This window comes from Cucurbita pepo, chromosome 18 (assembly GCF_057944985.1).
Source record: "Cucurbita pepo subsp. pepo isolate OVF chromosome 18, ASM5794498v1, whole genome shotgun sequence".
NCBI lineage: Eukaryota > Viridiplantae > Streptophyta > Magnoliopsida > Cucurbitales > Cucurbitaceae > Cucurbita > Cucurbita pepo.
Genome location: NC_141815.1, coordinates 11,095,219 through 11,120,814, shown reverse-complemented (window position 1 = coordinate 11,120,814; position 25,596 = coordinate 11,095,219). Strand labels below are relative to the sequence as shown.

At 37.6% G+C, this 25,596-nt stretch overlaps 3 protein-coding genes and 1 non-coding gene across 5 annotated transcripts; 3 read left to right on the top strand and 1 right to left on the bottom strand.

Annotated features, from left to right (window-relative positions):
* Positions 1-702: 702 nt before the first annotated feature.
* Positions 703-4,600, top strand: LOC111780700 (uncharacterized). The gene is made up of 6 exons (XM_023661174.2): positions 703-1,104; positions 2,194-2,336; positions 2,742-2,885; positions 3,152-3,337; positions 3,503-3,627; positions 4,062-4,600. The coding sequence occupies exons 1-6, from the start codon at positions 888-890 to the stop codon at positions 4,282-4,284; spliced, it is 1,038 nt and encodes a 345-aa protein (XP_023516942.2). The 5' UTR covers positions 703-887; the 3' UTR covers positions 4,285-4,600.
* A 7,596-nt stretch (positions 4,601-12,196) lies between these two features.
* Positions 12,197-19,978, top strand: LOC147787366 (Pentatricopeptide repeat (PPR) superfamily protein). The gene is made up of 2 exons (XM_087119529.1): positions 12,197-12,374; positions 16,969-19,978. The coding sequence occupies exons 1-2, from the start codon at positions 12,208-12,210 to the stop codon at positions 19,745-19,747; spliced, it is 2,946 nt and encodes a 981-aa protein (XP_086975655.1). The 5' UTR covers positions 12,197-12,207; the 3' UTR covers positions 19,748-19,978.
* On the bottom strand, positions 16,125-16,260 carry LOC111776531 (small nucleolar RNA Z247). The gene has a single exon (XR_002812265.1). It is a non-coding gene; the product is annotated as a small nucleolar RNA Z247 (small nucleolar RNA).
* Positions 19,979-20,010: 32 nt separating the features above from the next.
* Positions 20,011-22,470, top strand: LOC111780692 (uncharacterized). 2 transcript variants are annotated; one of them, XM_087119528.1, is made up of 5 exons: positions 20,011-20,237; positions 20,318-20,391; positions 21,876-21,979; positions 22,061-22,115; positions 22,203-22,470. In XM_087119528.1, the coding sequence occupies exons 1-5, from the start codon at positions 20,148-20,150 to the stop codon at positions 22,333-22,335; spliced, it is 456 nt and encodes a 151-aa protein (XP_086975654.1). In that variant the 5' UTR covers positions 20,011-20,147; the 3' UTR covers positions 22,336-22,470. The 2 variants fall into 2 exon arrangements, with proteins under 2 accessions (XP_086975654.1, XP_086975653.1); XM_087119527.1 differs by having other exon boundaries at positions 21,876-22,115.
* The last annotated feature ends 3,126 nt before the right edge of the window (positions 22,471-25,596 follow it).

The window sequence follows — 25,596 nt, the reverse complement described above, 5'->3', positions numbered from 1 at the left end:
TCTATAATTTATAAAATAAAAATAAAAAATCACATTATTTAATTCACCAATTAACTATTAAATAATTTTATCAAAATTCACAAATTTAAACAATAAGATAATTCTTTTAATTCTCGTCAATTTTGTATGTACTCATTTTAATAAAATAATTACATTTTTTTTAACTCATGAGAGGGTAAAAAATGTAACGCTTATTAAAGTTAATGGTTATTTTTCCTGTAAACTCTCGTGGAATTTTGTATGTACTCATTTTAATAAAATAATTACATTTTTTTTAACTCATGAGAGGGTAAAAAATGTAACGCTTATTAAAGTTAATGGTTATTTTTCCTGTAAACTCTTGTGGGTGAGAGATTTTTACTCCTTCAATTGAATAGACTTAAAAGTAAATTTTCCTTCTTTATTTTTTCAGTTTTTACTTACTTAGTACTTATTTTAACAGTGCGGTTAAAATTGAATAAGTCAATGCTCCAGCTATTTTTTTAAACAAATAAAGTTATGAAGTTTTCGGAAAATAATATATATAAATATATATGAAATTGTCGACTTATTTAAAAAAAAATATATATTTTTAATGTTTAACGCATTAGTCCATAAATATTTTGTAAACAAACTACAAATATTTGAAATAATTTAGCCTTGTAAATACGTTATTGTAGTTAATTAGTAATTGCCATTAAGAATATATAATAAATTAGAACTCAGCTGTCCCAGATATGGATGTCAGCTCAAATCACAAAATCACAAAACTTCGTTTCTCATGATTTCAGGTGTTTCAGATCTCAGTTCGGAAATCTGATTAGACATTTCTTGATTCGGAGGCGGAGGCGGAGTTCGAGGCGTCGGTGAGATCTGTATGCGTTCTTGAAGCTCAAATTGAAGAAGAAATGGGCTGCACATTTTCTGGATTGAATGCTTTCTACGATGCCGCGAATAGCGGTGGGGATGTGTGGATCAATGAGAACAGGTTTAGAATCGTTAGGCAGCTCGGTGAAGGTGGCTTTGCTTATGTTTTCCTCGTCAAGGAGGTGCTCGCTGATTCATCTTCAGACTCTGTCCGCGGTGGTTTGCGCAAGAAATTCAAGGACTCCGCTCATCTATCTGGTTTCGACTTTCTCTCCCTCTCACGCGCACACATTATTTGTTTCTTATTTTTTGTTGTGCTGACTGTTTACGAACTTCTTGATCCGCGAAATTTGATATTGCATCTTCATCGATAGGTTCATTCCGAGCGAAATAATCTAGTTATGTGGTTTTATGATTTTGGCCGATGTGCGTTTGAATCTGAATCTATGTCAATGGTTTTTCTTAATCCAGTATGGCATTCGCACGGCCGTTTCGGTAGTTTTCCAGTTGATCTGAATGTATAACGAAGATTTCATTTTGACGTTGCCTAATTAATTAAAAAAACGAAGTTGTTCATACGACTCTTCAATTTAAGTTTCAAAATGTAAATGTAAGCTTAAGTTGTGATTCGAATTTCATTTTTTTTTTTAATCTTCAAAGAGTTGTAGGCTGCTATGCCCTCTGCTACATTCAATCGTGCAAGCACGTATCTTCGTTTTTGTATTGAATACGATGCAGCGGCTACTTACTTTTGACTAAGAAATTGGGGTTTGCTGCTGCTGTCTCTCCTCTTTGATAGTTTATTAAATTTGGTATCTGTAGTGATGTTTTAATATATTTAGTCTTACAGGTATTTACAATGACTAATCACTTGCTCTCTCGCTTGTTTCGGATGTGGATGCTTCATCTATGAATATCTTCATAATTGGGTTCTGCTGCGATCTCCTCATAATTAATTTATAGATAATCATGTATTCATTTTTGGGTTTTCCTCCATCTTAGAAATAACGGACATAATATGTGAGATCCATTGGAGAGGGGAACGAAGCATTCCTTGTAAGGGTGTGGAAACCTCTCTATAGTAAACGCGTTTTAAAACCATGAGCCTGACGGCGATACGTAATGGACTAAAGAAGATAATATCTACTAGTAATGGGCTAGTGCCGTTACATAATATTTTATATTTGCAATCATTCTTGGACCAAGATTGAAAGATTTGTTTCTTCCTGGATAGAAGTGTTTAATGTGCAAAAATTTGTTTCAGAGTGCCATTCTAATGAAAATACATTTTCAATTTCCAGGCTAGTCAACCAACTAAAACCAGCTTTTGTTGCTTTATTTGCACAGATGATGGTTCATACGCATTGAAAAAGGTGCTCATTCAGAACAATGAACAGCTGGAATTGGTGAAAGAGGAGATCCGTGTTTCATCTCTGTTTAGTCATCCCAATCTTCTTCCTCTTCTTGATCATGCTATAATAGCTACTAAGGTGATTGTTAAGGCCCTCGACTTAACAAAAAAAAAAAATTATTTGATGAGAAAAGCAGTAAAATCCTTATGTGATCAACCGTACCTCTATTTATTCTCCTCTTAAAGCGAATTGCATATGAACATACAATTCCAATTTCCTTGCATACATTGAGAATATTGTTTGGAATAATTGTCATCTCGAAAGCATTTACTGACTTGAAAATGAAATTTATCCTCGGTGTACACTTTTTACATTTTTAGTAAAATTTGGGTTCATGGTTCTATCCCCTTTTGTTTATATGTCGGTGGCATCTGTCCATGGTGATGTACACTATGTGTGGTTATCTGTGCTATTTTATGTCTTCCTCTCAGTGTATCCTTATATGTTTTCATTTATATTAACCATTTTTGTATCAATGGTTAGCCAACTCAAGAACGATCTTGGCACCATGAAGCATACTTACTATTTCCAGTACATTTGGATGGAACATTATTGGACAATGCGGAAACCATGAAAGCAAAAAAGGAGTTCTTCTCAACATCAGATGTTTTACAAATATTTCGACAGGTAACTTGAAGTTTGGAACTTCAAATAATTTATCTTCTCTTTTAACATTTTTAGGGATTGTTTTTGTTGCATCATAAATTCTATAATGTTGTTCTTGTCATGGTGTTCAACCGTCCTCTGCCGGATATTTTAAAAGGTCCTAATCTATTTGAATTTTCCATTGGCCTCTTCTACTTCTTCCCCCTTCTTTAAACACGAAGAGATTATGGTATCATGCATGCTTTGGAAAGTCCTTTTTTCTTACGGATTGAATTAATTGAACACAGCTATGTGCGGGTCTCAAGCACATGCACAATTTTGATACCCCATATGCACACAATGACATCAAGCCTGGTAATGTTCTCATAACATATAGAAAGGGCCAGCCTCCTCTTGCTATATTGATGGATTTTGGAAGTGCTCGACCTGCAAGGAGGCATATTAGCTCTCGTTCAGAAGCACTGCAGTTACAGGTTACCTCTATCGCTGTTCTTCCTTCAAGTCCACTACAGTTAAACCGTATCAGTTTAGACTTCTGCCACATGAAACTTTCCAGATAAATGCGAACTTTTTGCACTTCACTCTTAAGTTAGATAAAAATATAAATGAGCTGATAATTATCATAATTTACTGTGTAGGAATGGGCAGCCGAACACTGTTCTGCTCCTTTCCGAGCTCCTGAGTTGTGGGATTGTGCCAGCCATGCAAATGTTGACGAAAGAACTGATATCTGGTCATTAGGATGCACTCTATATGCTATAATGTGAGCACCAATTTTTTACCCTGAAGTTGTGATTGTTTTATGGATTTTGGAATTGTATGCACGTGCCACAACTTATGTAAATACCTCCCATGCATGCTGCAATGCTGGAATTCCTGTCTACTCGTCAACCCCTCCTAGTTTTGCTCCCTTTTTCTTTCTTTCTGTTATTTACACTAGAATAAATGTGGAGATGGAAGAAAACTGTAAATCATGGATATAAGTGCTTTAGAATGATTCTTTCTTCTTTTCTTCTTTTTTTTTTTTTTTTCTGAGAATGAGTTTTTTTTTTTCTGCCATGATCATCAATCTCTCTCCGATTTTTTCCTTTTAATATCTATGATATTTTGGATTAGATGGTGACTTTAGTGAATATATTCAACAAGTTATAAGAAAATTTTGTCGTCGCTAATAGACTGTACGTCTGTTTATCATAGGTATGGTGTATCTCCATTTGAATACGTGCTTGGCGAATCTGGAGGAAGCTTACAGTTAGCGATCATAAATGTACAGATCAAGTGGCCGGCTGGGCCAAGTCCTCAATATCCCGATGCTCTTCATCAGTTTGTGAAGTGGATGCTTCAGCCACAGGCTGCAGTCCGTCCGCGCATTGATGATATTGTAATTCATGTTGACAAGCTTATCTCAAAGTTCAACTGAGACATAATGGAAATGAGGCAAACATGGGATCCTTATTCTCGTTGGGAGTTAAATTACATTGAGCCACCTGGCTTTTCATGGCTGACAACTGGCATTACTTGCTGTGGAAATAAAGCAGGAGCTGTTCCTATTCCAATGTTATACAGTTAATCGTCATAGTATAGGCAATTGCTCAATGTTCCTGGACTATCCATGAGAATCATATAGCTATAATATTTTTGTAATTTATACAACTACAGATTATTCTCATCTTCTTGATTATAGTTGCAGAAAATGCACCATTGTGCTACCCACATAATTTATGTTTCTTGAAGCATATATTTGTCTTCAAGAGTTTCCTGAGCCTAATATCGCTCCCTAGCATTAAATTATGCTATTGTATGAATGTATATTGATTGAATTACCTCGATATATCATTCAGTGCTTTAGCAATTATTCTTTCTTCAGCTTTGCATCACATTGAATTTAGCATCAGGTCATATCTTTCAGACTAAATGGTTACATGATACCCACGAAGGAAAGCTGAGGTCCCAGAAACTTGAATTTGTCTTAAATGGATTGATGATGTACAGGTCTCCATTGAGGACTTCAAGTGTGTTCTTCAAGAAGATATTTGATTAAAAGCCTCGTGTACTGCAACAAGAATTGGAATATCACACATGAGAGGAAAAGATAAATCCACGGAATTTACGCTGTACTGCAACAAGATCAAGTGGGTAAAACATAATTCTTTGTTTTGCTTTATTTCCTGCCATATTGATTGTATGTTGCAAATAATTTGGGTTCTACACGGGAGTGGGAATTTCTTTTTATAATATTGATTTGACTAATCTTCAAAGCTACTGTCCCTACAGGAATCAAATAAGGGAATTAATTCTCCACTTCCCAGCCGCCCCCGTACCCTTGGAAATGTTCTGGATGCCAAGCCACTGCATGCTTCTCTACTCTTGTTAGTTTACAATAATTTGACATTCAGATAAATAATAAATAGATGTTTTAGATAACTGGATATGCTTTTAAATTGCACGGCTTTGAAGAATATTGTTGAAATGAAGGTGAGTAAGAAGTGAAAATACAGTATTCATAAATGTTAGTTTCTGTTAAAAATTCTCTTGGAATCTAACGAAATTCTGATCAATGTTTTGGATTAAAAATATCCTATCTTCTAGCATCGTTAACAATTTATTGCTTAGTTGGATGTTTAGGTATAAATTAAGGTGAATCCCATTTTATAAGAACAAAGCAAGGGAGAGATGACAATTATATGGAAAGAGTTCTTGCAAGGGAACTCTCCCATCCCATATATCTTTGGAGGTTTCGCCATTGTTTTTGGAATCACTTCTGCTGTTCTTTTTTTCCTTGCTTGCTCTCACCAAATGCAGATGCGAAATTCTCCTATCAACCACGACAAAGAAAAAGCAAGCAAGAACACAGGAAACGAGCAGTTTGATACTACTCCAAATATAGCCGTAATCATGGCTGGGGATGATCATCCCAGGTACATGGCAAAGCCTGTCTCTTTTGTTGGGAATTAGTGAGTTGATGAGCGTTGAAGAAAGAAAAGTAGAAACTGTTTGGTTATAGTGAGATTCATAGAGAAATGTATGGAAAGTAGTGTCATAAAGAAGAGAGATAAATTTTCAACTATTTGACCTAAGAACTGAGCTCTTACTATAAGAAACTTTCTTCAGTTTTGTTGTACTAATCTATTTCTGATTATAAAAAAAAAAAAAAAGTGATCTTCTTTAGGATTAGTTCATCTCTCTTACTCGAAAATTAAGTCCCATAGTCCTGAAATCAGATGGCAACCGTAGTTTACAGAGAAACATACTACATGCTCATGAGAACCCAGAAGGTAACTTGTGTCAGACAAACTAGTAAGTGCAGGGGCCAAGTGGCCTTTGCAGGGTCCTCCCATCCCTAGAAGCAGATATCTAGGCAGCAGTAGCGACCCAAGCCAGCACAACTATTTGACAACAGAGAACATTCAAACCAAACCATCATTTGGGGGGGGGGGGTTGTGTTTGTGTGTGTGGTTGGGGGAGAAAGAGAAAGGGAGAGGGAACTTACAATCCTCTGCAAAACCCATCACCTCTAGACTTGGTTTCCCCTTGAGGAGGTACAATTGGAGGGTATGGCTGATATTGACCATGTTGCATTGGATCACACACAGGTGGGGCAACGGCTGGTCCAGTATCTTTAAAAGTATACTACGGACAATAAATTCAGAACAGACTTTCCTACAATAATTGGTATCTTCCCTTTTTTCTTCCTTCAAAGATAACTACTGTAAACAAGAATAAGTAGAGATGAAAAGTTGAAAAGTTACCCATTGCTTGTCTGAAAATCAAATTCATCTGGCATGAATAGTTCTTTACTTTAAGTGGATTTCTTTCCATTGAGCATCTTATCTTGCAAAAGCAGCTACAACTAATGAACAATCATTGGAGGTTGAATGTGCATTGAATTATGCAGGATATAGAACAGGGTGAGGACTCAAGTTGTTCACTTTTGCATATAAAAATTACGATTGCTTATGGAGTGGTTGCTTTGCATTGTAAATTTCTACATCTACTGACAGAAGGATACAATGTGAGCAGTTGTTTGTGAGGAAAGAAAATAGGCAGTTCTCTTGAATATTAGGTAACCTGCTGCATCACAGCAAGACACCACCAAACTTAACTCCAACTGCATAACAGCAAGCGACATTCGTAATACTGCTGCCTCAAGGAGAATATGTGTGAGGAGCGATGCGAACATCGACACGTCTTTAGGGGAAATCCCAATTTTCTCCTCGGCAATGGTACCACCCATAGCCTTAAATATGTCTAGTTGATATATTTGTAGTGTTTTGTTCAGATTTATGGCATATATTATAAACTTGTTTGTGGAGTAGTACGTTTATAGAGATGGGAATAGGGCAAATCTATGAGCAGGAAGGACAGGTTTGAATTTAGGTCTATTCTTGTACATGCCTATGTTGAATGATCCAAGCCCTTTAGAATAAATTAAGTAGCCACTCTCCGTATAAGAATGGATTGTATCCAAGAAAACACATGGGTAGGGGGTTGGGAACTACTTAGAACTATGAGCTAGTTCGGTGAAAAATGACAGAACAGACATATTTGGAGAGACATAAGATCATAGTTAAAGATACAATTGTTGGCCATGAGCTTTTAAGAAGTAACTATTGGCCCAAAGAGAACATTATAAGAATGAATATCCAAAGATTTGGACAACTTTGAATTGTCTTTTTCAGTTCTTCAACTACAGCCATTAAGGGCAGAAAGTTCCAACTTGCATGTGGTGCTAAGCTATTATACAAGGTACTGCTTGTATATTCCTTAACAAAATACTAAAAATGGGCCTTCTCAGGTACACTATTTGTTTCCCCTCCTCTCTCTGTACTCACAGAAAAAGATGAAGTAGAAAGGGAAAAAGAAAAGTTCCTGTTCATTATAATTTAAAATAGCTTGAGTTCTGAACACTTCTCTGTTATATTTGAACTGAGATTTTCCTTACGTTACGTGAATTTTGAGCCATATTTTAGTATTAGAAAAGAAAAACTTGGTAAAGATGATATGAAGATATAAAGGGGGAGTAAGTGTCGAGCTTTCGAAAAAAAATGAATGGGGCTCCCGTAATGTGCCAGCGATATGAAGATATAAACACCAGGCGGTGTGCCAGCGAGGACATTAGGCTCCGAAAGGGGGTGGATTGGGAGATCACATATCGATTGGAGAGATGAACGAGTGCAAGTGAGGACGATGGGTCCCGAAGGGGGTGGATTGTGAGATCTCACATCAGTTGGAGAAGAGAATGAAACATTATTTATAAGAGTGTGGAAACCTGTCCCTAGCAGACGCATTTTGAGAGAAAATCGGAAACAGAAAGTCCAAAAAGGACAATATTTGCTAGCGGTGGGTTTGGGCTGTTACACGAATATTGTTTGACGACATTGTGTTGATTACAAAACCATATCTTGGATTCTCACGTGGAGGCTGTGTGCGAAGGGCAAGGTGCAAAAAAGGACAAACACCAAGAATGATACATGGGCCAAACACTGTCTAGTGAGTCTGCATAATAAGTCATGGTGAAAGGGGAAGAGAGTGGGGAACAACTAAGCCATGTTTACGAGTGAGGGGGGCAAGGGATGGCCAAACCATCTGGATTTTTGAACTCTTAACTTCGTTTTGTTCCTGTCCTTCCTATCAATGAGGTCCCCATTAATAGGACTACTCACTTACCTCAGCCAAATGATGTGCAACAAAAAACCAGCTATTCTTTTGTCTAAACTCCAAAACTTCAAACGGACCCTTGAATGCAACATTTGAGTTGTTTTTGTTGGTTTAATCTTGAAAACCAACCAAGTTTTCTCTGATACAACACAAGAAAATGATACCCATTTGTTCATCTTTATTGATTCTTTACATTCTTTTCACATGGAAGAGAGAGAGAGAGAGAGAGAGAGAGAGAGAGAGAGAGGAAAGCATGAAAAAAGAAAACTGGTCATTTCAAGAGTGAATGCAGAAGTAAATTATGGGAGCTGTCTGTCTGATAACAGTTATTTCACTTATGAACACTGTTTCAGAAGGAAGTAGCAACAATAGCAAAAGGACATTTGCTTCCTTTCCAGTTCATTTCATTAAAGCTTTAATTAATCCTTGAAACTAGAAATGACATTTTCCAAGGAGCTGGATTGCCAATTGGGCTATGGCACACCCATTTTTATGGAACCAAATAATTGAGCTGAAAAAAAAAAAAACACAACCAAACAAACAAACAAACAGGAAAACAGCCACGTTCATCAACCTGAAACATGAGTCACAATCCTGCTTTCTGAGGCCCTGAACCTGCAAATACAAAGAAGACAGAAAAACCAAAAAAAAGCAGGCAGATTTTTCTTCTCTTCTTTTTCTTTCTTGTATGTGACAAATTTTCTGAGTTGTTTGCTCTGTAAACCTAACTCCTTGTTGGGTTTGTTGCATTTTGTTCTTCCTCAGGGTGAAAATACATTAAACAGGTAAAGAAAACAAATGGAAGAACCAAAAGACAGAAAGGAATAAGAATTCTGAAGGTGAGATAGGTAATGTAAGGGTTATGAAGATGTCCATTTCCATGCTATTTAAGAACATAAGTCTTATATTCTCTCTAGTTTTGTAGGGCTGAGCTAACCCATCTCTCTGCATTTAAAGCTACCTCTTCTAATAATGATAGAATGCAGAGAAGAGTTAAGATGATTGCCATCTTCTGTGATGAACCAACCCCCCCATGTCCTTTCAAATTCAAGAAACTTTAGCATGTTTGTATACCTTTTGCAATAGGAAGGATTTCTCTTTCATCGACACCTTCTAGCTGTCTTCTGCTCAGTGAAAAAGTCAGACAATTTATTTGCCTTTGGATTTCCAGGTGGTGCAGTGAGGGTTTTTATCTCTACCCATTAAGAACTTGTGTGTTTTTTTTCATGTTTTTTTAAAAAAATTGGGCTTTGTAGCTTTCATATAATTAGAGAAGCCTGTTTGGGTCAGAGAGGTAGCAAAAGGGTATGAATGATTTCCTCAGGTGTCTAAATTCAGCCTTCCCCCAATTCTGTTCTTGTTCTTGTTCTCGTTCTTGTTCTGTGTGTTTCTTAAACTCCTCGAATTGCTTGTGTCCAGTTATGGAGCCATCCCAAATGTTTGGAGTTTCAGAAGAATGTCACAGCAGTGAATCTGGTTGGACTATGTATATTGGATCCCCTGCTGCTGCTGCTGCTGCTGATGGTTCCAGTGATGTTGATACTGGTGCAGCTTCTGATGAAGAAGAAGATGAAGAACACAAAGGCTATTATGATATTAACCAAGATGACAGCGATGACTCCATGGCTTCTGATGCTTCTTCAGGCCCAAGTCATCAACAAAGACGCCACCCATTTGGTGGAATGAAGAATCCCCCCCATGCTTTGCTGCCTCTCTTCACCCACCAGAACAAGCCAAACTCATGCTTAGAAACCAAACCCAAACCCAAACCCAAACCCAAGAAGCCATTAAAGAAGAAGCAAAGAGCTGAAAGAAAAGAAGTGAAAGAGGCAAAGAGCTCAGTTCAAAGCAGCTCCAAGGCAAGAAAGAGCATCTGGATGGGTAAAAGAAGCTAAGGGGAAGAAGCACAGTTCTTCATTTCATTGGGTATTTCATTTATGTTTGTTCCTATGTTTTCCTCTACTTATGTTCTGTGGTTCCTGTTCTTTTTGTGTAACAAGCAGCCATTTATTTACAACAATCCAGACAAACAAACTACAGTGATCCATATGAGCTTCACATTAGCCATTAATGGATGTTTTTCCTTACAGAAACTGAGCTTCTAAAGAACACATGAATGGATGTTTTTTCTTTTTTTTCATCTTATTTTTCTCCATTGCCCTCTTTTCATTAAATAAAAAAAGTATTATTATTTTCAAAATTTTTAAAAAAATTGAAAACAGAGAATTTTACAATGATAGGTAAGAAAAAGTGTTAGACACTCCCACATGATTGAATGCGATATCAAATTTGACTTTTATAGTTTAAAAATAACTACGACGATCCATGTGACTTATATATTTATAGATTGCCGTCACATCAAAATATTTTGGTAAAAAAAAAACCGAGAATTAAATATTATAAAATAATAAAATGAATTTTTGAGTAATGTTTCTTTTTTGAATATTGTTCCATATCTTAGAAGGCACATTTTGTGATTAATATGTGATTAATATGTGGTGAAGTATAAGAACAATATTGTTGACATAATGATTTATTATTATTTAATTTTATTGATTCAAAATTTAATGTGTTAATATTTTGGTGAAGGAAATAATAATATGTATGCGAAAAACGACGTGGTTTTGTGTCAGAGAGAAAATTGTTGGTGCGCACGTGGAGAGAGAGTGGGTTTGTTTTTTTTATTTAAAAATTAAAAAATTTTAAAAATAAATAATAATAATAATAATAATAGTAATAATTAGGAGAAAGATATTGACAAGTGTGCAGAAAAGGGGGCCAATATGAAGAGCAATGCTTCCCCATAACCCTACAACTCTTCTTAAATGTGCCTTCTTATTTGCACCTTTCACTCCAATAATACTCTTTCCACTATTTTTCATTTTTTAAATATATATGTTCTTTTATATTTTATTAAAAAAAATTAGATATTCAAATATAGATAAATATAATTTTTTTATTAGATGAAAATATATTCGTGTTAAAAATAAGAGAGTAGAGTAATTATCGGAGTCAATAGAACAACGAATGAGAAGTAAAGATATCCACTATTTCCGTAGGGGTAGGCCCCCGTGGGGGACCTGCCCCGAATGGAGTGGAAAATTATCGTTTGAACATAGAGGGAGTGGACAGAGATTTCTCCCCATTAAATAAACGGGGACGGAGGTTATATTCCTCATCCCTACTCCATCTCGTCTGTGTTCAATTTAAACGTTATATTATTTTATACGATAAAATTTTTTCTTTCAGTGTAATTTGGAATTTATTCCATTTTAGTTTTTATATTTGAATTTTAGTTAATGAATTTTCAATAAAACTTATTTTTCTAAATTTTTTAAATTATTTATGGGCCTTCCATAAAACTTAATTATTATTTAACCTAAATAAAATTAAAATTATTTTAGAAGGAGGCCGGGCCCAAATCATATTGGAAGCATGGCAAAATGATGGGCTTTTAGGCAAAAGCAACTTGCAGGCCGGCCCATATAAAAAGCCCAAATTATCCATTTCATGATCTCATCCACTTTTGTGGCTCAAGAAGTTCATTGTTCACACATTTACCCCTTAATTATAAATTATTTACCGAATTTACACAAATTTGGTAAACGGATGATCATATTTTGTAAGGAAAACTCAAAACAATTTGACAATTTCCATCACTTGCTGACATCGAGGAGCTTCTTTAATGGCTGTGGTGGCGCCGCCGCCATTCTCCTGCCGTTACCGCTCTCCAACCATATGTAAACTAACTTCCAGCTCAATTTTAAAATGTTCCTTTCTTTTAATTTCATCTCCAAAATCATCCTTCTCTGTTTCTGCTCAAACCCATCAAGCTCAATCCATCAAGCTGGTTTCTGTATCAAGTTTATGCAAAACTGTGCCTCACACTATTGAGGACATATTCTATTTATATTGGCAAAAGATTAACTAATAGATCCGATTTCATAGGAAACTAACGAAGTAAGCCTATTCTTATGGCATGACTAACTTCAAGCTATTCTAATGGATTGACCAATTCTAACAGTCCCCTTCAATCCCAACAAGTCTTGTACATGTTGAGATTGTTACAATGTGTAGTAAAAGGAGTTTTAGACAGTGGTTTTGTCAGGATATCAGCTACTTGATCACTTGATGAAATGAACCGAACTTCCATTGCTTTACGTGCTACTTGTTCTCGAACAAAATGAAAATCAACTTCAATATGTTTCGTTCTAGCATGAAATACTGGATTTGAAGTTAAATATGTAGCTCCGAGGTTGTCACACCAGAGGCGAGGAGCCTTTGATTGATACACGCCCAGTTCCTTCAGTAATGACTTGATCCAAATCATTTCTGCAGTAAGATTCGCAATGGCCTTGTATTCTGCTTCGGTGCTTGATCTTGACACTGTAGCCTGTTTTCTGGAACTCCATGAGATTAGATTTGCTCCAAGAAATACAGCAAAGCCGCTAGTTGAACGTCGATCATCGGGACAACCAGCCCAATCAGCATCAGAAAACCCCGACAACATCATGGTTGATTTCTGAATTTTCACTCCTAATGCTAGTGTGCCTTTAACATAACGAAGAATTCTCTTCACAGCACCCCAATGAGCATCAGTAGGTGTATGAAGATATTGACACACTTTATTGACAGCAAATGCCAAATCAGGCCTAGTCATTGTCAAATATTGTAGTGCTCCCACTGTACTTCTGTATTTGAATTGTTCTTCAGCTGATAAGGGTATTCCTTGTTCTCTGAATAATTTTTCAGCAGAACCCATTGGTGTAGACATAGGTTTGCATTTTTCCATGTTTACTCTTTTCAACAAATCTAAGGCATATCGTCTCTGTGACAGTATGATACCATCTCGTGTTTTCTTGACTTCAATACCCAGAAAATACTCAAGACCACCCAAATCTTTTACTGCAAAATCTATTTTCAATTTCTGAATCAACCTTTCGGTTGCTTGATCAGAGGAGCTCACAATAATTATATCATCAACATAGATGAGCATATAGATAGTTATCTCTCTGTTTTTGAGAATAAAAAGAGATGAATCAGCTACTGAAGCCTTGAAGCCTAACTCAATAAGTTTTCCAGTCAACCTTGAATGCCAAGCTTTTGGGGCTTGTTTCAGGCCATAAAGGGCTTTCTTGAGCTTGCATATGTAATTCTTTGGTTTGGCTGAGTCTTGAAATCCTGGTGGTTGTCGCATGTACACTTCCTCTTTCAGAATTCCATGCAAAAATGCATTTTGGATATCAACTTGTCTCATATTCCAGCCCTTGGTTACTGCTAGCGAAAGAATGACCCTGATTGTTGACGGTTTGATCACAGGGCTAAAAGTATCAGTGTAATCAACACCAAATCTTTGCTTGAATCCTTTGGCAACTAATCTTGCTTTTAATCTTTCAACTGACCCATCTGCTTTTCTTTTCACTTTATACACCCATTTACTATCAATGAGATTTATTCCAGGTTTGGGTGGAACTAGATCCCAAGTGGCATTTCGTTTTAGCGCTGAGAGCTCATCATTCATTGCTCCTCTCCATCTTGGATGTTGCATGGCTTCCTGCAGGTTTCGAGGTTCAGTAGCAGTCTCTATGATCGGAGTTGTGATAGTTACAGCGCTTGCGAATTTTCTTGAGGTTTCTGAATATCTGATAGTTCCATCAGTGAATTGTTTAGCTTGTACAATGTTATTTCTCAACCTTGTTCGCATTGGATGTTGACTAGCTGCTTCAGTTGGTTGATCAGACACATGTTCATGAGTTTGGTTTTGAGCATTGATCGAACTGCTCTCAGCTTCATATTCTGCAATTTCCTCTGAACTTCTTGTATTATCTGCAGAAGATAAGCTGACACCAGACAAGTTGTCACTAGCAATATTATCAGTTTGACCATCATTCATATGGGAATTACTAACAACTGGTTCAATATCTGTAAGAGCATTTTCAGTGTAAAAACTAGCAAGTTTGGCTAAGGCTGGAAGTAGAACAGGATGATGTGGATTTGTGGTTTTGTTTGGTGGCTTAGATTCTTCAAAAGGAAAAATATTTTCATCGAAAACCACGTCTCTAGAGATGTAAATACGTCCTGTACTTCTATTTAAGCATTTATATCCCTTATGAGAAGAACTATAACCCAAGAATATACATCTAGTAGTTCTGAAACTCAGTTTCTTGTTGTTGTAAGGCCTTAAATTAGGCCAGCAAGCACAGCCAAACACCCTAAGCATGGAGTAGTCTGGACTTTTACCAAACAATTTATGAAGTGGTGTGTCTTGTTGTATGGTTCGGCTGGGCATTCTATTTATAAGAAAGCAAGCTGTGTTGAAAGCTTCATCCCAGTAGGATAGAGGCATGTTGGCTTGAGCGAGTAAAGCAAGGCCAGTTTCTACAATGTGTCTGTGTTTTCTTTCGACTAACCCATTCTGCTGGTGTGTGTGAGGACAGGAGATATGATGTTCAATGCCTGTGGATTTGAAATAATTGTGTAACCGATGGTATTCACCCCCCCAATCTGATTGGACGGAGCGAATTTTGGTATTTAGCATAGTTTCAACATGTTTTTGAAATTGAAGGAACACAGACTCAACATCAGATTTGCATCTCAGAAAGTAAATCCAAACATAACGACTAAAATCATCAACAAAGGAAACATAATATTTGGAATTATTTACTGACGCAATGGATGGACCCCATACATCAGTGTGAATTAATTGAAGGGGTGCTGTAGATACATGCTGAGAAGAACCAAATGGCAATTGATGTGCTTTCCCTAATTGACAAGCATTACAAATTGAGGAAGAGGGAATATTAGTATCTATAGCTAAATTATTATCTTGTAGAATTCTAATGGTAATTGGAGATGCAGGGTGCCCTAGCCTTCTGTGCCATTGTTCTTTCGAAAGTTTGGCTGTCAGCAAGGCTTGACTGAAATTATGCGGTAGAACGTATAGGCCATTCTTACATCTACCGTGGAGCAGGAGTTTCTTCGTGACTCGGTCCTTAACCAAAAAATAGTTTGGGTGAAATTCTACAACAGCATTATTATCAGATGCTAGTCTTTGTACTGAAATTAGGTGCTTATTGATTTTAGGAACATATAGGATATGTTTCAGAACAAGAGATGAACCAGAAATTAATGAATTCCCAATATGAGAGATAGACAAACCTGCGCCATTTGCAACCTGAATTTGGTCGGTGCCAGTGTAGCGTTCTCTGGTGGTAAGCCTCTCTAGGTCATTGGTGATATGATCTGTGGCTCCAGTGTCAACATACCAGTTTGTGTCACTAGTGTATCCACTGGTTGCCAAAGCTGCTTGTTTGAGATTATTTTCGGCTTGATATGCCTGATCAAATCTGTGCCAGCATTGCAAAGCATCGTGATTGGGCTTACCACAAATCTGACAGACAATGCCTGAGCTGCTTTGTGTCTTTGATGGTTGACGTCCAGGATTGTTCACAGTACGCCTTGATTGTCCATGACCACTATTTAACTGACGACTACGACCGCGACTACCTCGACCTCCATTGGCACCTCCACGAATGGATATCCTATTGACATTGTTAGCAGATGAAAGTTGCTCAAATGTACCCTTACGCAAGTGCCGCATCTCATAGCTCAGCATGTGAGCATACACGTCGCTGACAGTGTATACATCTGTTCTGGTTGTAATGCTTGTGACTAGAGGATCATAATCTGGACCAAGTCCTTGCAGCATGTAGGCGATGAGTTCTTCATCCTCTATTCGCTTGCCAATGGCAGCAAGTGTATCACCAAGATGTTTTACTTTACGAAAGTAGTCAGCAATTGTCATGTCCTTTTTCTGGATAGTAGAGAGTTCCATACGGATCTGCATTGCTCTTGCTCGAGATGTGGAAGCAAATTGTCGCTCCAGCGTAATCCAGGCTTCTCGTGCAGTGGTGATTCCAACCATCGTGCTGAGAACCTCCTCAGTGACTGATGAGTTGATGAGGCTGAGTACCAGCTGGTCCTGGGGGTACCAGACTGTGAACTCAGGGTTGATGATAATTTTGCGATTCCCTGTTTCTTCACTTGGTTCAACGGCGATCGTCTGGCTTGGTGCAGGCATGGATCCATCCACAAAACCAACAAGGTTTTGGCTACGCAAGTAGGGAAGGATTTGGGTGGACCACAGTAGATAATTTTCTTGTGTAAGCTTAACACTAATCACCTGACTGATCGACGGAGAAGACATTGTGTTGTTTGGGATTGACATGTCTAACAGCAGAGGCTATGGATCTCGTGGATCTTATTTCGGCTCTGATACCATATCAAGTTTATGCAAAACTGTGCCTCACACTATTGAGGACATATTCTATTTATATTGGCAAAAGATTAACTAATAGATCCGATTTCATAGGAAACTAACGAAGTAAGCCTATTCTTATGGCATGACTAACTTCAAGCTATTCTAATGGATTGACCAATTCTAACATTCTGAACTCTCACTTCTTGAAGAGATTTGCGAGCTATGTGAAGCGGGTGATCTCAATGGAGCTTTTGATTTTCTTCAGAGAGGATGGAAGAACAATGGTGGCTATGATTTGGTGCAGAGAAAAGAAGCCATGGGTGTGTTGTTGCAGAAATGTGGGCAGTTTAAAGACGTTGAAATTGGACGCGAACTTGATGAAATGTTGCGCGTATCCTCTCAGTTCAGCGGCGACTTTGTTCTCAATACCCGTCTCATTACTATGTACTCCATGTGTGGATATCCTTCGGATGCTCGATTGGTTTTTGATCGTTTGCAGAACAGGAATTTGTTTCAGTGGAATGCACTTGTTAGTGGGTATGTTAGAAATGAACTGTACGACGAGGCGATTCACACTTTCATTGAGTTGATATCGGTAACTGGGTTTCAACCTGATAACTTTACACTGCCTTGCTTGATTAAGGCCTGTACAGGGAAGTGTGATGTTCGTTTGGGGCAATCGTTTCATGGGATGGCGGTGAAAATGGGATTGATCATGGATTTGTTTGTGGGTAATGCGATGATTTCGCTGTATGGAAAATGTGGCCTCGTAGACGATGCCATCAAGGTGTTTGACAAAATGCCTGAACGAAACTTGATATCATGGAATTCGTTGATTTGTGGGTTTTCTGAGAATGAATTATGGCTGGAAGCTTTTGGTGCGTTTAGGAGGCTTTTGGAGAGTGGCGATGGCTTGATTCCGGATGTTGCTACAATAGTAACTTTGTTGCCTGTGTGTTCAGGAGAAGGAGATGTAGATATGGGAATGGTAATTCATGGGACGGCACTGAAACTGGGGCTTGTTCGTGAACTAATGGTATGCAATGCTTTGGTTGACATGTATTCAAAATGCGGTTATTTATCACAAGCAGCACTTTTATTTCATAAGATTGAGAACAAAAATGTAGTTTCTTGGAATTCCATGGTTGGTGCGTATTCTAGGGAAGGATTCGTATGTGAAACATTTAAACTGTTGAGAAAGATGTGGATGGAAGAAGAAATGATCAAAGTAAACGAGGTCACCATTTTGAATTTGTTACCTGCTTGTTTGGAAGAAACTGAACTGTTGAGTTTGAGGGAACTTCATGGATATTCACTCAGACATTGGTTTCAATACGACGAATCGATAAATAACGCGTTCATAGCCGCCTATGCCAAGTGTGGATCATTGAATTCTGCTGAGCATGTCTTCTCTGGTATGAATACTAAGTCAGTTAGCTCTTGGAATGCAATCATAGGTGGATATGCCCACAATGGTGATCCACGAAAGGCTTTCGATTTTTATTTTCGGATGAGACGTTCGGGCTTCATTCTTGATGATTTTAGCATCAGTACCCTACTATTGGCTTGCGCCCGTTTGAGACATCTACAATATGGTAAAGAGATACATGGATTTGTTCTAAGGAATGGATTAGAGATGGATTCATTTGTAGCTGTCTCATTACTATCACTTTATATCCATTGTTCTAAACCATTCTATGCCAGAACTTTCTTTGAGAGGATCGAAGTTAAAAACTCAGTGTGTTGGAATGCAATGCTTTCTGGCTATTCTCAAAACGAACTTCCAAACGAAGCAATCTCTCTCTTTCGTCAAATGCTTTCTGAAGGACTCAAACCGAACGAGATAGGCATGGCGAGTGTCCTTGGGGCTTGTTCTGAGCTATCAGCCCTGAGTCTAGGAAGAGAAGTTCATTGCTTTGTCTTGAAAAACCGTCTTATAGAAGACAATTTTGTTGCTTGTTCGCTCATGGACATGTATGCCAAAAGCAGCTGTTTGGGACGATCTCAACGAATATTTAACGGGTTAAAAGAGAAAGAAGCAGCTTCATGGAACGTGATGATCACAGGATTTGGTGTTCATGGACAAGGTAACAAGGCCGTGGAGCTGTTTGAGGAGATGCAAAGATTAAATAAGCAGCCTGATAGGTTCACATTTCTAGGAGTTCTCCAGGCATGTTGTCATGCTGGATTGGTATCAGAGGGGCTATATTATCTTGCTCAAATGCAGAGTTTGTACAAACTAAAACCGGAACTCGAACACTATGCTTGTGTGATCGACATGCTCGGTAGAGCAGGTCGACTAAACGAAGCTTTAAACCTCATAAATGAGATGCCTGAAGAACCAGATGCTAAAATCTGGAGCTCATTGCTCAGTTCTAGTAGAACTTACGGTGATCTAGCAATGGGAGAAAAAGCTGCTGAGAAGTTGCTTGCACTGGAAGTAAACAAAGCTGACAGCTACGTTTTGCTCTCTAACTTGTATGCAACAGCAGGAAAATGGGATCTTGTGCGAATGGTGCGACAGAAAATGAAGGATCTCAACCTTCAGAAAGCGGCTGGCTGCAGTTGGATTGAACTTGGAGGTAAAACCTATAGTTTTATAGCGGGCAACGACTTGTCGATTCTCGATTCAAACGAGATTCGAAAGATGTGGAATAGACTGGAGAAACAGATTGTGGAAATTGGCTACACACCTGATTCTAGTTGTGTTCTTCATGAATTGGAAGAGGAGGAAAAGATTAAGATATTGAAGGGGCATAGTGAGAAGCTAGCAATTTCTTTTGGCTTCTTAAACACGAAAGAAGGCACTACGTTAAGAATCTGCAAGAATCTAAGAATTTGTAGAGACTGTCACAATGCAGCCAAGTTCATAAGCAAAGCCGCCAAAAGGGAGATCATTATTAGAGATAATAAGCGTTTTCATCACTTCAAAAATGGGATTTGTTCATGTGGAGATTATTGGTAGAGGAAGATCATGAAACTATTTCTTGATTTTTATTCAAGATTCTCAGATCAGTACCCAGAAAAGGAAATGGGGCAAATTGCAAAATGATCTTAAATTTGCCTAAAATCATAAACCAAGAAAAAAAAAGAATTGGAAGATCAAATTTTGATCAATGGGTTCATCAGTTACTGAAATGAAACTTCAACCCATCAATCTATATTGGGAGAAGAGAATGAAAAATGTGTATTTTTTGTAATTATTTTTTAATTTTTATGTTTGAGCCCTTTATAAGGTTTGGCGAGAAGAGAACAATTTTGTAGCACTGTTATTATATTAATTCGTTTCCCATTCTCATTCCCACGTGAAGTTTCGTTCGCCGTTCAGAAAATCTAGAAGATAGAACAGTGATTTGAAGAGCGGCATGCCGTCGTCTGCATCAGCTCCGGCCTCTCCTCCGTCGGCGTCTCATTCGCAGAATTCTGCTACCCAACCTTCCCCGCGCAAACACTTGGTTTGTTTCTTCTTTATTCTCCCTCTCCTTGTTTTTCTGCTGCTTTTGCTGATTCCTTTTGGCTTTCAATGACTTTGCAGGCCGATGCTGCAACCAATAATGACGGACTTTTTGATGCGGACGAGAAGAAACCCGATTTATCGGATCAATTTGAGTATGACCCTTTCTTATTCTTCCTCTCTGTGTTTGATTTGAAGTTTTCCTTTGCTTTTGAAGTCGAAATCGGTACTGTTTCAATATCTCAACAGTTTCAACTGCAGTTCCTTTCACTTCGCGATCTTTTGGATGGTTTTCCCTCCGATTTGTTTGAATATTTTATTGGCGAAATTTATGAATAACGCACGTTTCTGTTCTCTTGTTGTCTCTGCGAATCCAAATTGAACATGAAGTTTTAGGTTGCCATAAGTTGCACATGTTCTCTGTAATCTGCCTTCATAAAACTTTCCGATCCATTTTATGAAAAAAGAGATGTATTAGAAGGGAAAAAGAAAACCCTAGTTTGTTGCTTGCATCATCTCTAGATTTAGTCAGAACTTTTGTTCATCAATGAAAGATAAAATTGGGAAGACTCAGTTTTCCTCAAGCATAAGTATATAAAACTACTACAAATGGAACCTTAGATATTCAAGTTTGTGAGAGAGACATCATTGTCATATTTGCTCTGATTGGGAATTTCCTTTGTTCATCCATGCAATGTGAAGGTTTGAACTCATAACAGTCAGTTCTTGCTCTTTAGTTTGTTAATACTCTGACTGAACAGAAATCATGGCAGTTATCTTTCTAAACCTCCGCAGTTAAGTTATGAACAAGAACAACATCTGGAAGTTGTTTAATCTTGTTTTCTTCTTCTTTTTTTCAGTTCTCGCCTTCATGAAAACTTAGTTACTTCTTCTCTGCTGCATGATTGAATTTACTATTTTGATCTTTGTTAGCTCTCATATAGAGACCGCCTATTATATTACCATTTGTTATTGATTTTTGTGAGATCCCACATTAGTCGGGGAGGGGAACGAAACATTCCTTATAAGGGTGTGGAAACCTCTTCCTACTAGACACATTTTAAAACCTTGAGGGGAAGCCCAGAAGGAAAAGTCCAAGGAGGACATTGTTGCTAGCGGGGGTTTGGGCTGTTACAAATGGTATCCGAGCCAAAGGACGCTGGGCCTCCAAGGAGGGTGGATTGTGAGATCCCACGTCGGTTGGAGAGGGGAACGAAACATTTCTTATAAGGGTGTGGAAATCTCTCCCTAGAAGGACAATATTTGCTAGCGGTGGCTCGGGCTGTTACAATTATAGAGTTCTTGATTTAGTGAAATATGAGGAGACATTTGAGTGGTGCATGTTTCGTTTTTTTTTTCCCGATAACCGGAGGCATTGGGGGCAACTCATGGCCTCCACTCTCTCTAACTCTGGGGAGACTTGACCTACCTGGGCTTCGCCTGCAGAGGCAATTATCTGTGTATTAGCTTGTTTAAGCGCTACACTTCGCTTACTTCCAATTATTCGTATATTGAACGCATGCCAATATGCAATAGTCTCCTTTGGACCCTTTGACTACAATATCTAAATTAACAAGGATTTGTTCTCCTTGATAATGATAGTGGTTCAATGTCGTGCTATGTTCTTTATTGTTTCCAGAGATTTTGATAACTTCAATTCCATTGAGAAGTACAAGAAGTATGAAGCTGACTACGCTCAACGCCTAATGGCCAAATACTTTTCAAAGAAAAACCTCTATGGAGGTAGGTATAATTGGTATATCTCTTTATTATATTTATTGATGCCCCCATTCCTGCATATGGAAACATCCACCATTTTTGCAGGAAACATCTATGAAGAGAACACAACCATTGACGACGAGATTATAAAGTCGAGCAGGTATAGTCGAGAATCGGCTATTCATTTATCCTCGTTCTTGTAATTGTGATGATCATGAGGTGAATTTTGTATGAATCTGTGTTACAGGTGGCCTTGTACACGCTCATTTGCAGACCCTTTGCAGGGTTTTGAAGATCACAGAAGCAGCTGTTCAACATCCACCATGGAAATCCACGGTACCATCTCTAATGGGAAGAATGCTGTGAAGAAGAGTGGATGATATACTTGGGGAATGAAGAAGATGAAGCTCAGTATAGATGATTCTTGGTAACGCATTTTAATTATTTTAAACTCTTTTTAACTATTGACAAATATTCACATTTAAATTATTTTCATTTCTTACGTTGATCATGAAGTATAAAGATTTGAACCTTCAACATTAAGAAAAACTATAGAATAGATGGCGAGCCAAAATCTTTAAATATGTTAAAAAGTAAATAGTAGTGTTTTTGATTCAGACGAGATTCAAATTTAAATTTAAATTTTGATATAGTGATTAAGAATTCAAAAGAAAAGTCCTAATTCTTAACTGTTCTTCCCTAAATGTTGTATTGCTTTACTAGAAGAAAAGGAAGAGTTCATGAATGTGTTCATGCGTTCTGATTGAGCAATCCGTTTTCGGGAGGCATTATTATTATTTCCTTTTTTAATAAAATTTTCCTTTTCCGTTTACCATTTAGGTGTTCAATTTTGTAAATTATATATAAAGTTAAATCAGTTTGTTGGTGCGCTCATAATTAAATTTCGTAGCGTAATGCCTGTAGCGTGAAACCGATGGCGACACGCCAATTCCCTCGCTTCTTCCTCCGCTTTCTATTCCCTCGCTTATCCCATCCATACAGACACAACAAAATCCATTTCTATTGCCGTCTTCTTCTTCTTCTTCTTCACTCAGAACCTCGACGGAAGCGGTGATGGCGCACCGGTTTGATCGGAATGGATCGCCTCGATTCTGTTGCATTCTAAAACGCCGTCTTCTAGATCGAACCACTCTGGACAATCGTGCTCTGGCAAACCAAAAAATCGAGCCACGCAGAGAGAGGATCTTCGTCACTAATCGCAAATGGCAGAAAGGAGCATGGAGAATAGCTTTTCTTCTCGTTTCACCGGAGCAGCGAACAATGGAAGTGGCAGCTTTTTGGTGATAATTTTCTACCTCTAATCTCTTCATCTTCTTCATTTTTTTTTTTTTTTTTTTTTTTTTTCTCTCCTTCGGCGGGAAATGGGAACATATTTCAGACTTTGTGAGAACCAGCTGAGATATTGGGTTTGGAGCAACCGGCCCATCTCAAAATGGGCCTACTTTGCCGATGGCCCAATACGATTTGTTTGGGCCGAGTATTATAATAACTGCCGAGTATATGGTCATTAAAATTTCATGTTTTTGTCTACTAAATTTCTAAATTTTAAAATTTGTGTTGTGTAAAAATTCTAAACAGTTTCTAGTATTTGAAATATTAAAAAAAAAAAAAAAAGAGTAAAAAATAATATAGTAATTTTGGAAAAATAGATAAATTGAAAGGAAATTTATTTATATTTTGTATTTAATTTGTAATTTAGGCTGTAAGGAAAGTAAAGGAACAGATGGGCATGCAGGGAGAAGAGAAGAATGTGAGGTCCAGCGAGCCAACAGAAAAAAGAAAGAAGAGGAGGAGGAGGAAGAATGAGAAAGGATCACGTGGCAAAGCACGTGAGTGGGAACACGTCATCAGAAAACCCTGTGAGAGATCTCGAAAATGACCCATACACGACAGGTCAGTATGGAAAAGCGAGCACATGCTCCCAGCCTCCCCACTACCCTTTCTTTCTTTTATTTCTTTATTTTTTTTTTCCTAAATTTATTTATTTATTATCTTAATTAAGTAAAATAGAAAATTACTTTGTCCACCCTCTCCTCTCCGCCTTTTTGGTGGGACCGGGCCCGGAAATTTGTGGGTCCTACCTGGCAGATTTCTCTCCACGTGACGCCGTCACGAGAAAGAGAGATGTAGAGATGGAGAGATTCAGATATCCCACCGCCCCTCGCATGCCCGGCACGTGCCTCCCCCCGTACTATTATTTCCCTGCCTTCCCTTCTCCCTTTTTCTTTTTCCTTTTTTTGATCCATCAATTCTAATTTCATCTTCCTACCATCTAAACCACCACTTTCTATTTCCGGCCTTTTACTTTTTTTTTTTCTTTTTTTCTTTTTTTCTTTTTTTCTTTTTTTTTTTAAAAAAAACTAAATTTTTGTATGACTTACCTTCCAATTTCAAAACAATAATTTTATTATTATTTTATAATTTCAACTCTTACAAATTAACCAAAATTATTTTCCGTTATTAAATTATTTCCTTTGCTTTAAATATACCCTAAATTTAGTAAATATAATCACATATTTTTATAATGAAATTAACTATTTCATGTTTTTCTAAAAATTTTAAGATACAACTTTGTTGGTTAAAAAATCAACATTAATTATTTATATTATTGAAATTCAAAAAAAAAAAGAAACAAGACAACCTATGATTGGCATCAACGCATTTTCCAATAATTTAATAAACTTGTTGAATTTACACGGACTGGGGTGACCAAACGCAAACGTAACGGAATCCGTTAAAACGGGGGAGAGACGGCGTGAAAAGTGGATGGATAAAGGCGGGGAATAGAGTTTGGTTTATTAGGGTCCCCACCGCACGCGAGGAGGCGGAGAGATGAAGGGCAGAGGATGGGCGCACGTGAGAGGGTTGGGGAAAATCACGTGCAGTGACCATTCAATTAAAACGACATCACTTAATACCCCTATCCGTCATCCTATTCTTTGGGCCCTATACAAACTCAGGAACTAAATGGTCCCCTCTCACAATTTCCATCTCCCTCACATGCCCTTCCTTCTCCCTCTAAAATCCTCCCCATTATATTTTTATTATTTATTTTTTTTGGCATATACTTTAAACTCTCTCATACGTTACTGGGTTAGGACAATATTAATTTTAATAATCCATCCTCTTTTTTATTATTATTATTATTTCATAAACTTTAATATAAAATAATAGCTCAAATTCAAATTTTAAAAAGAAAGCCGCCTTAGTCTACCATACAATGAACAATCCGCAAATTTAATTTTTAATTTTTGAGGGGCAAGAAAAAAAAAAAAAAGCATCGCTTAAAAGAAAATAAAGTGGGTACTGCCAACGTAGTGTGTTGAGTTGGCCACGTGATGGAGGGGAGGGAGAGAGGATGTGATGGGCAAAAACATTTTTTTAATCACGTGATACCTTCCGGATGAAACGGAGAAGCTGCCACGCGTGCATTGACATCAAAAAAATTAATTTGTGTATTAGGCTGTAATTAAATTAAAGTAATGGAAAGTTTGATTGGATATTATGCGACAGTCACGCGCTTATGATTTGTTAACGGATCCCTAAACGGATTTCCTTCTCCAGAGAATGTTTATGTTACGGGGGAAACACTCTGTTCTGTTACCATAATAATAAATAAT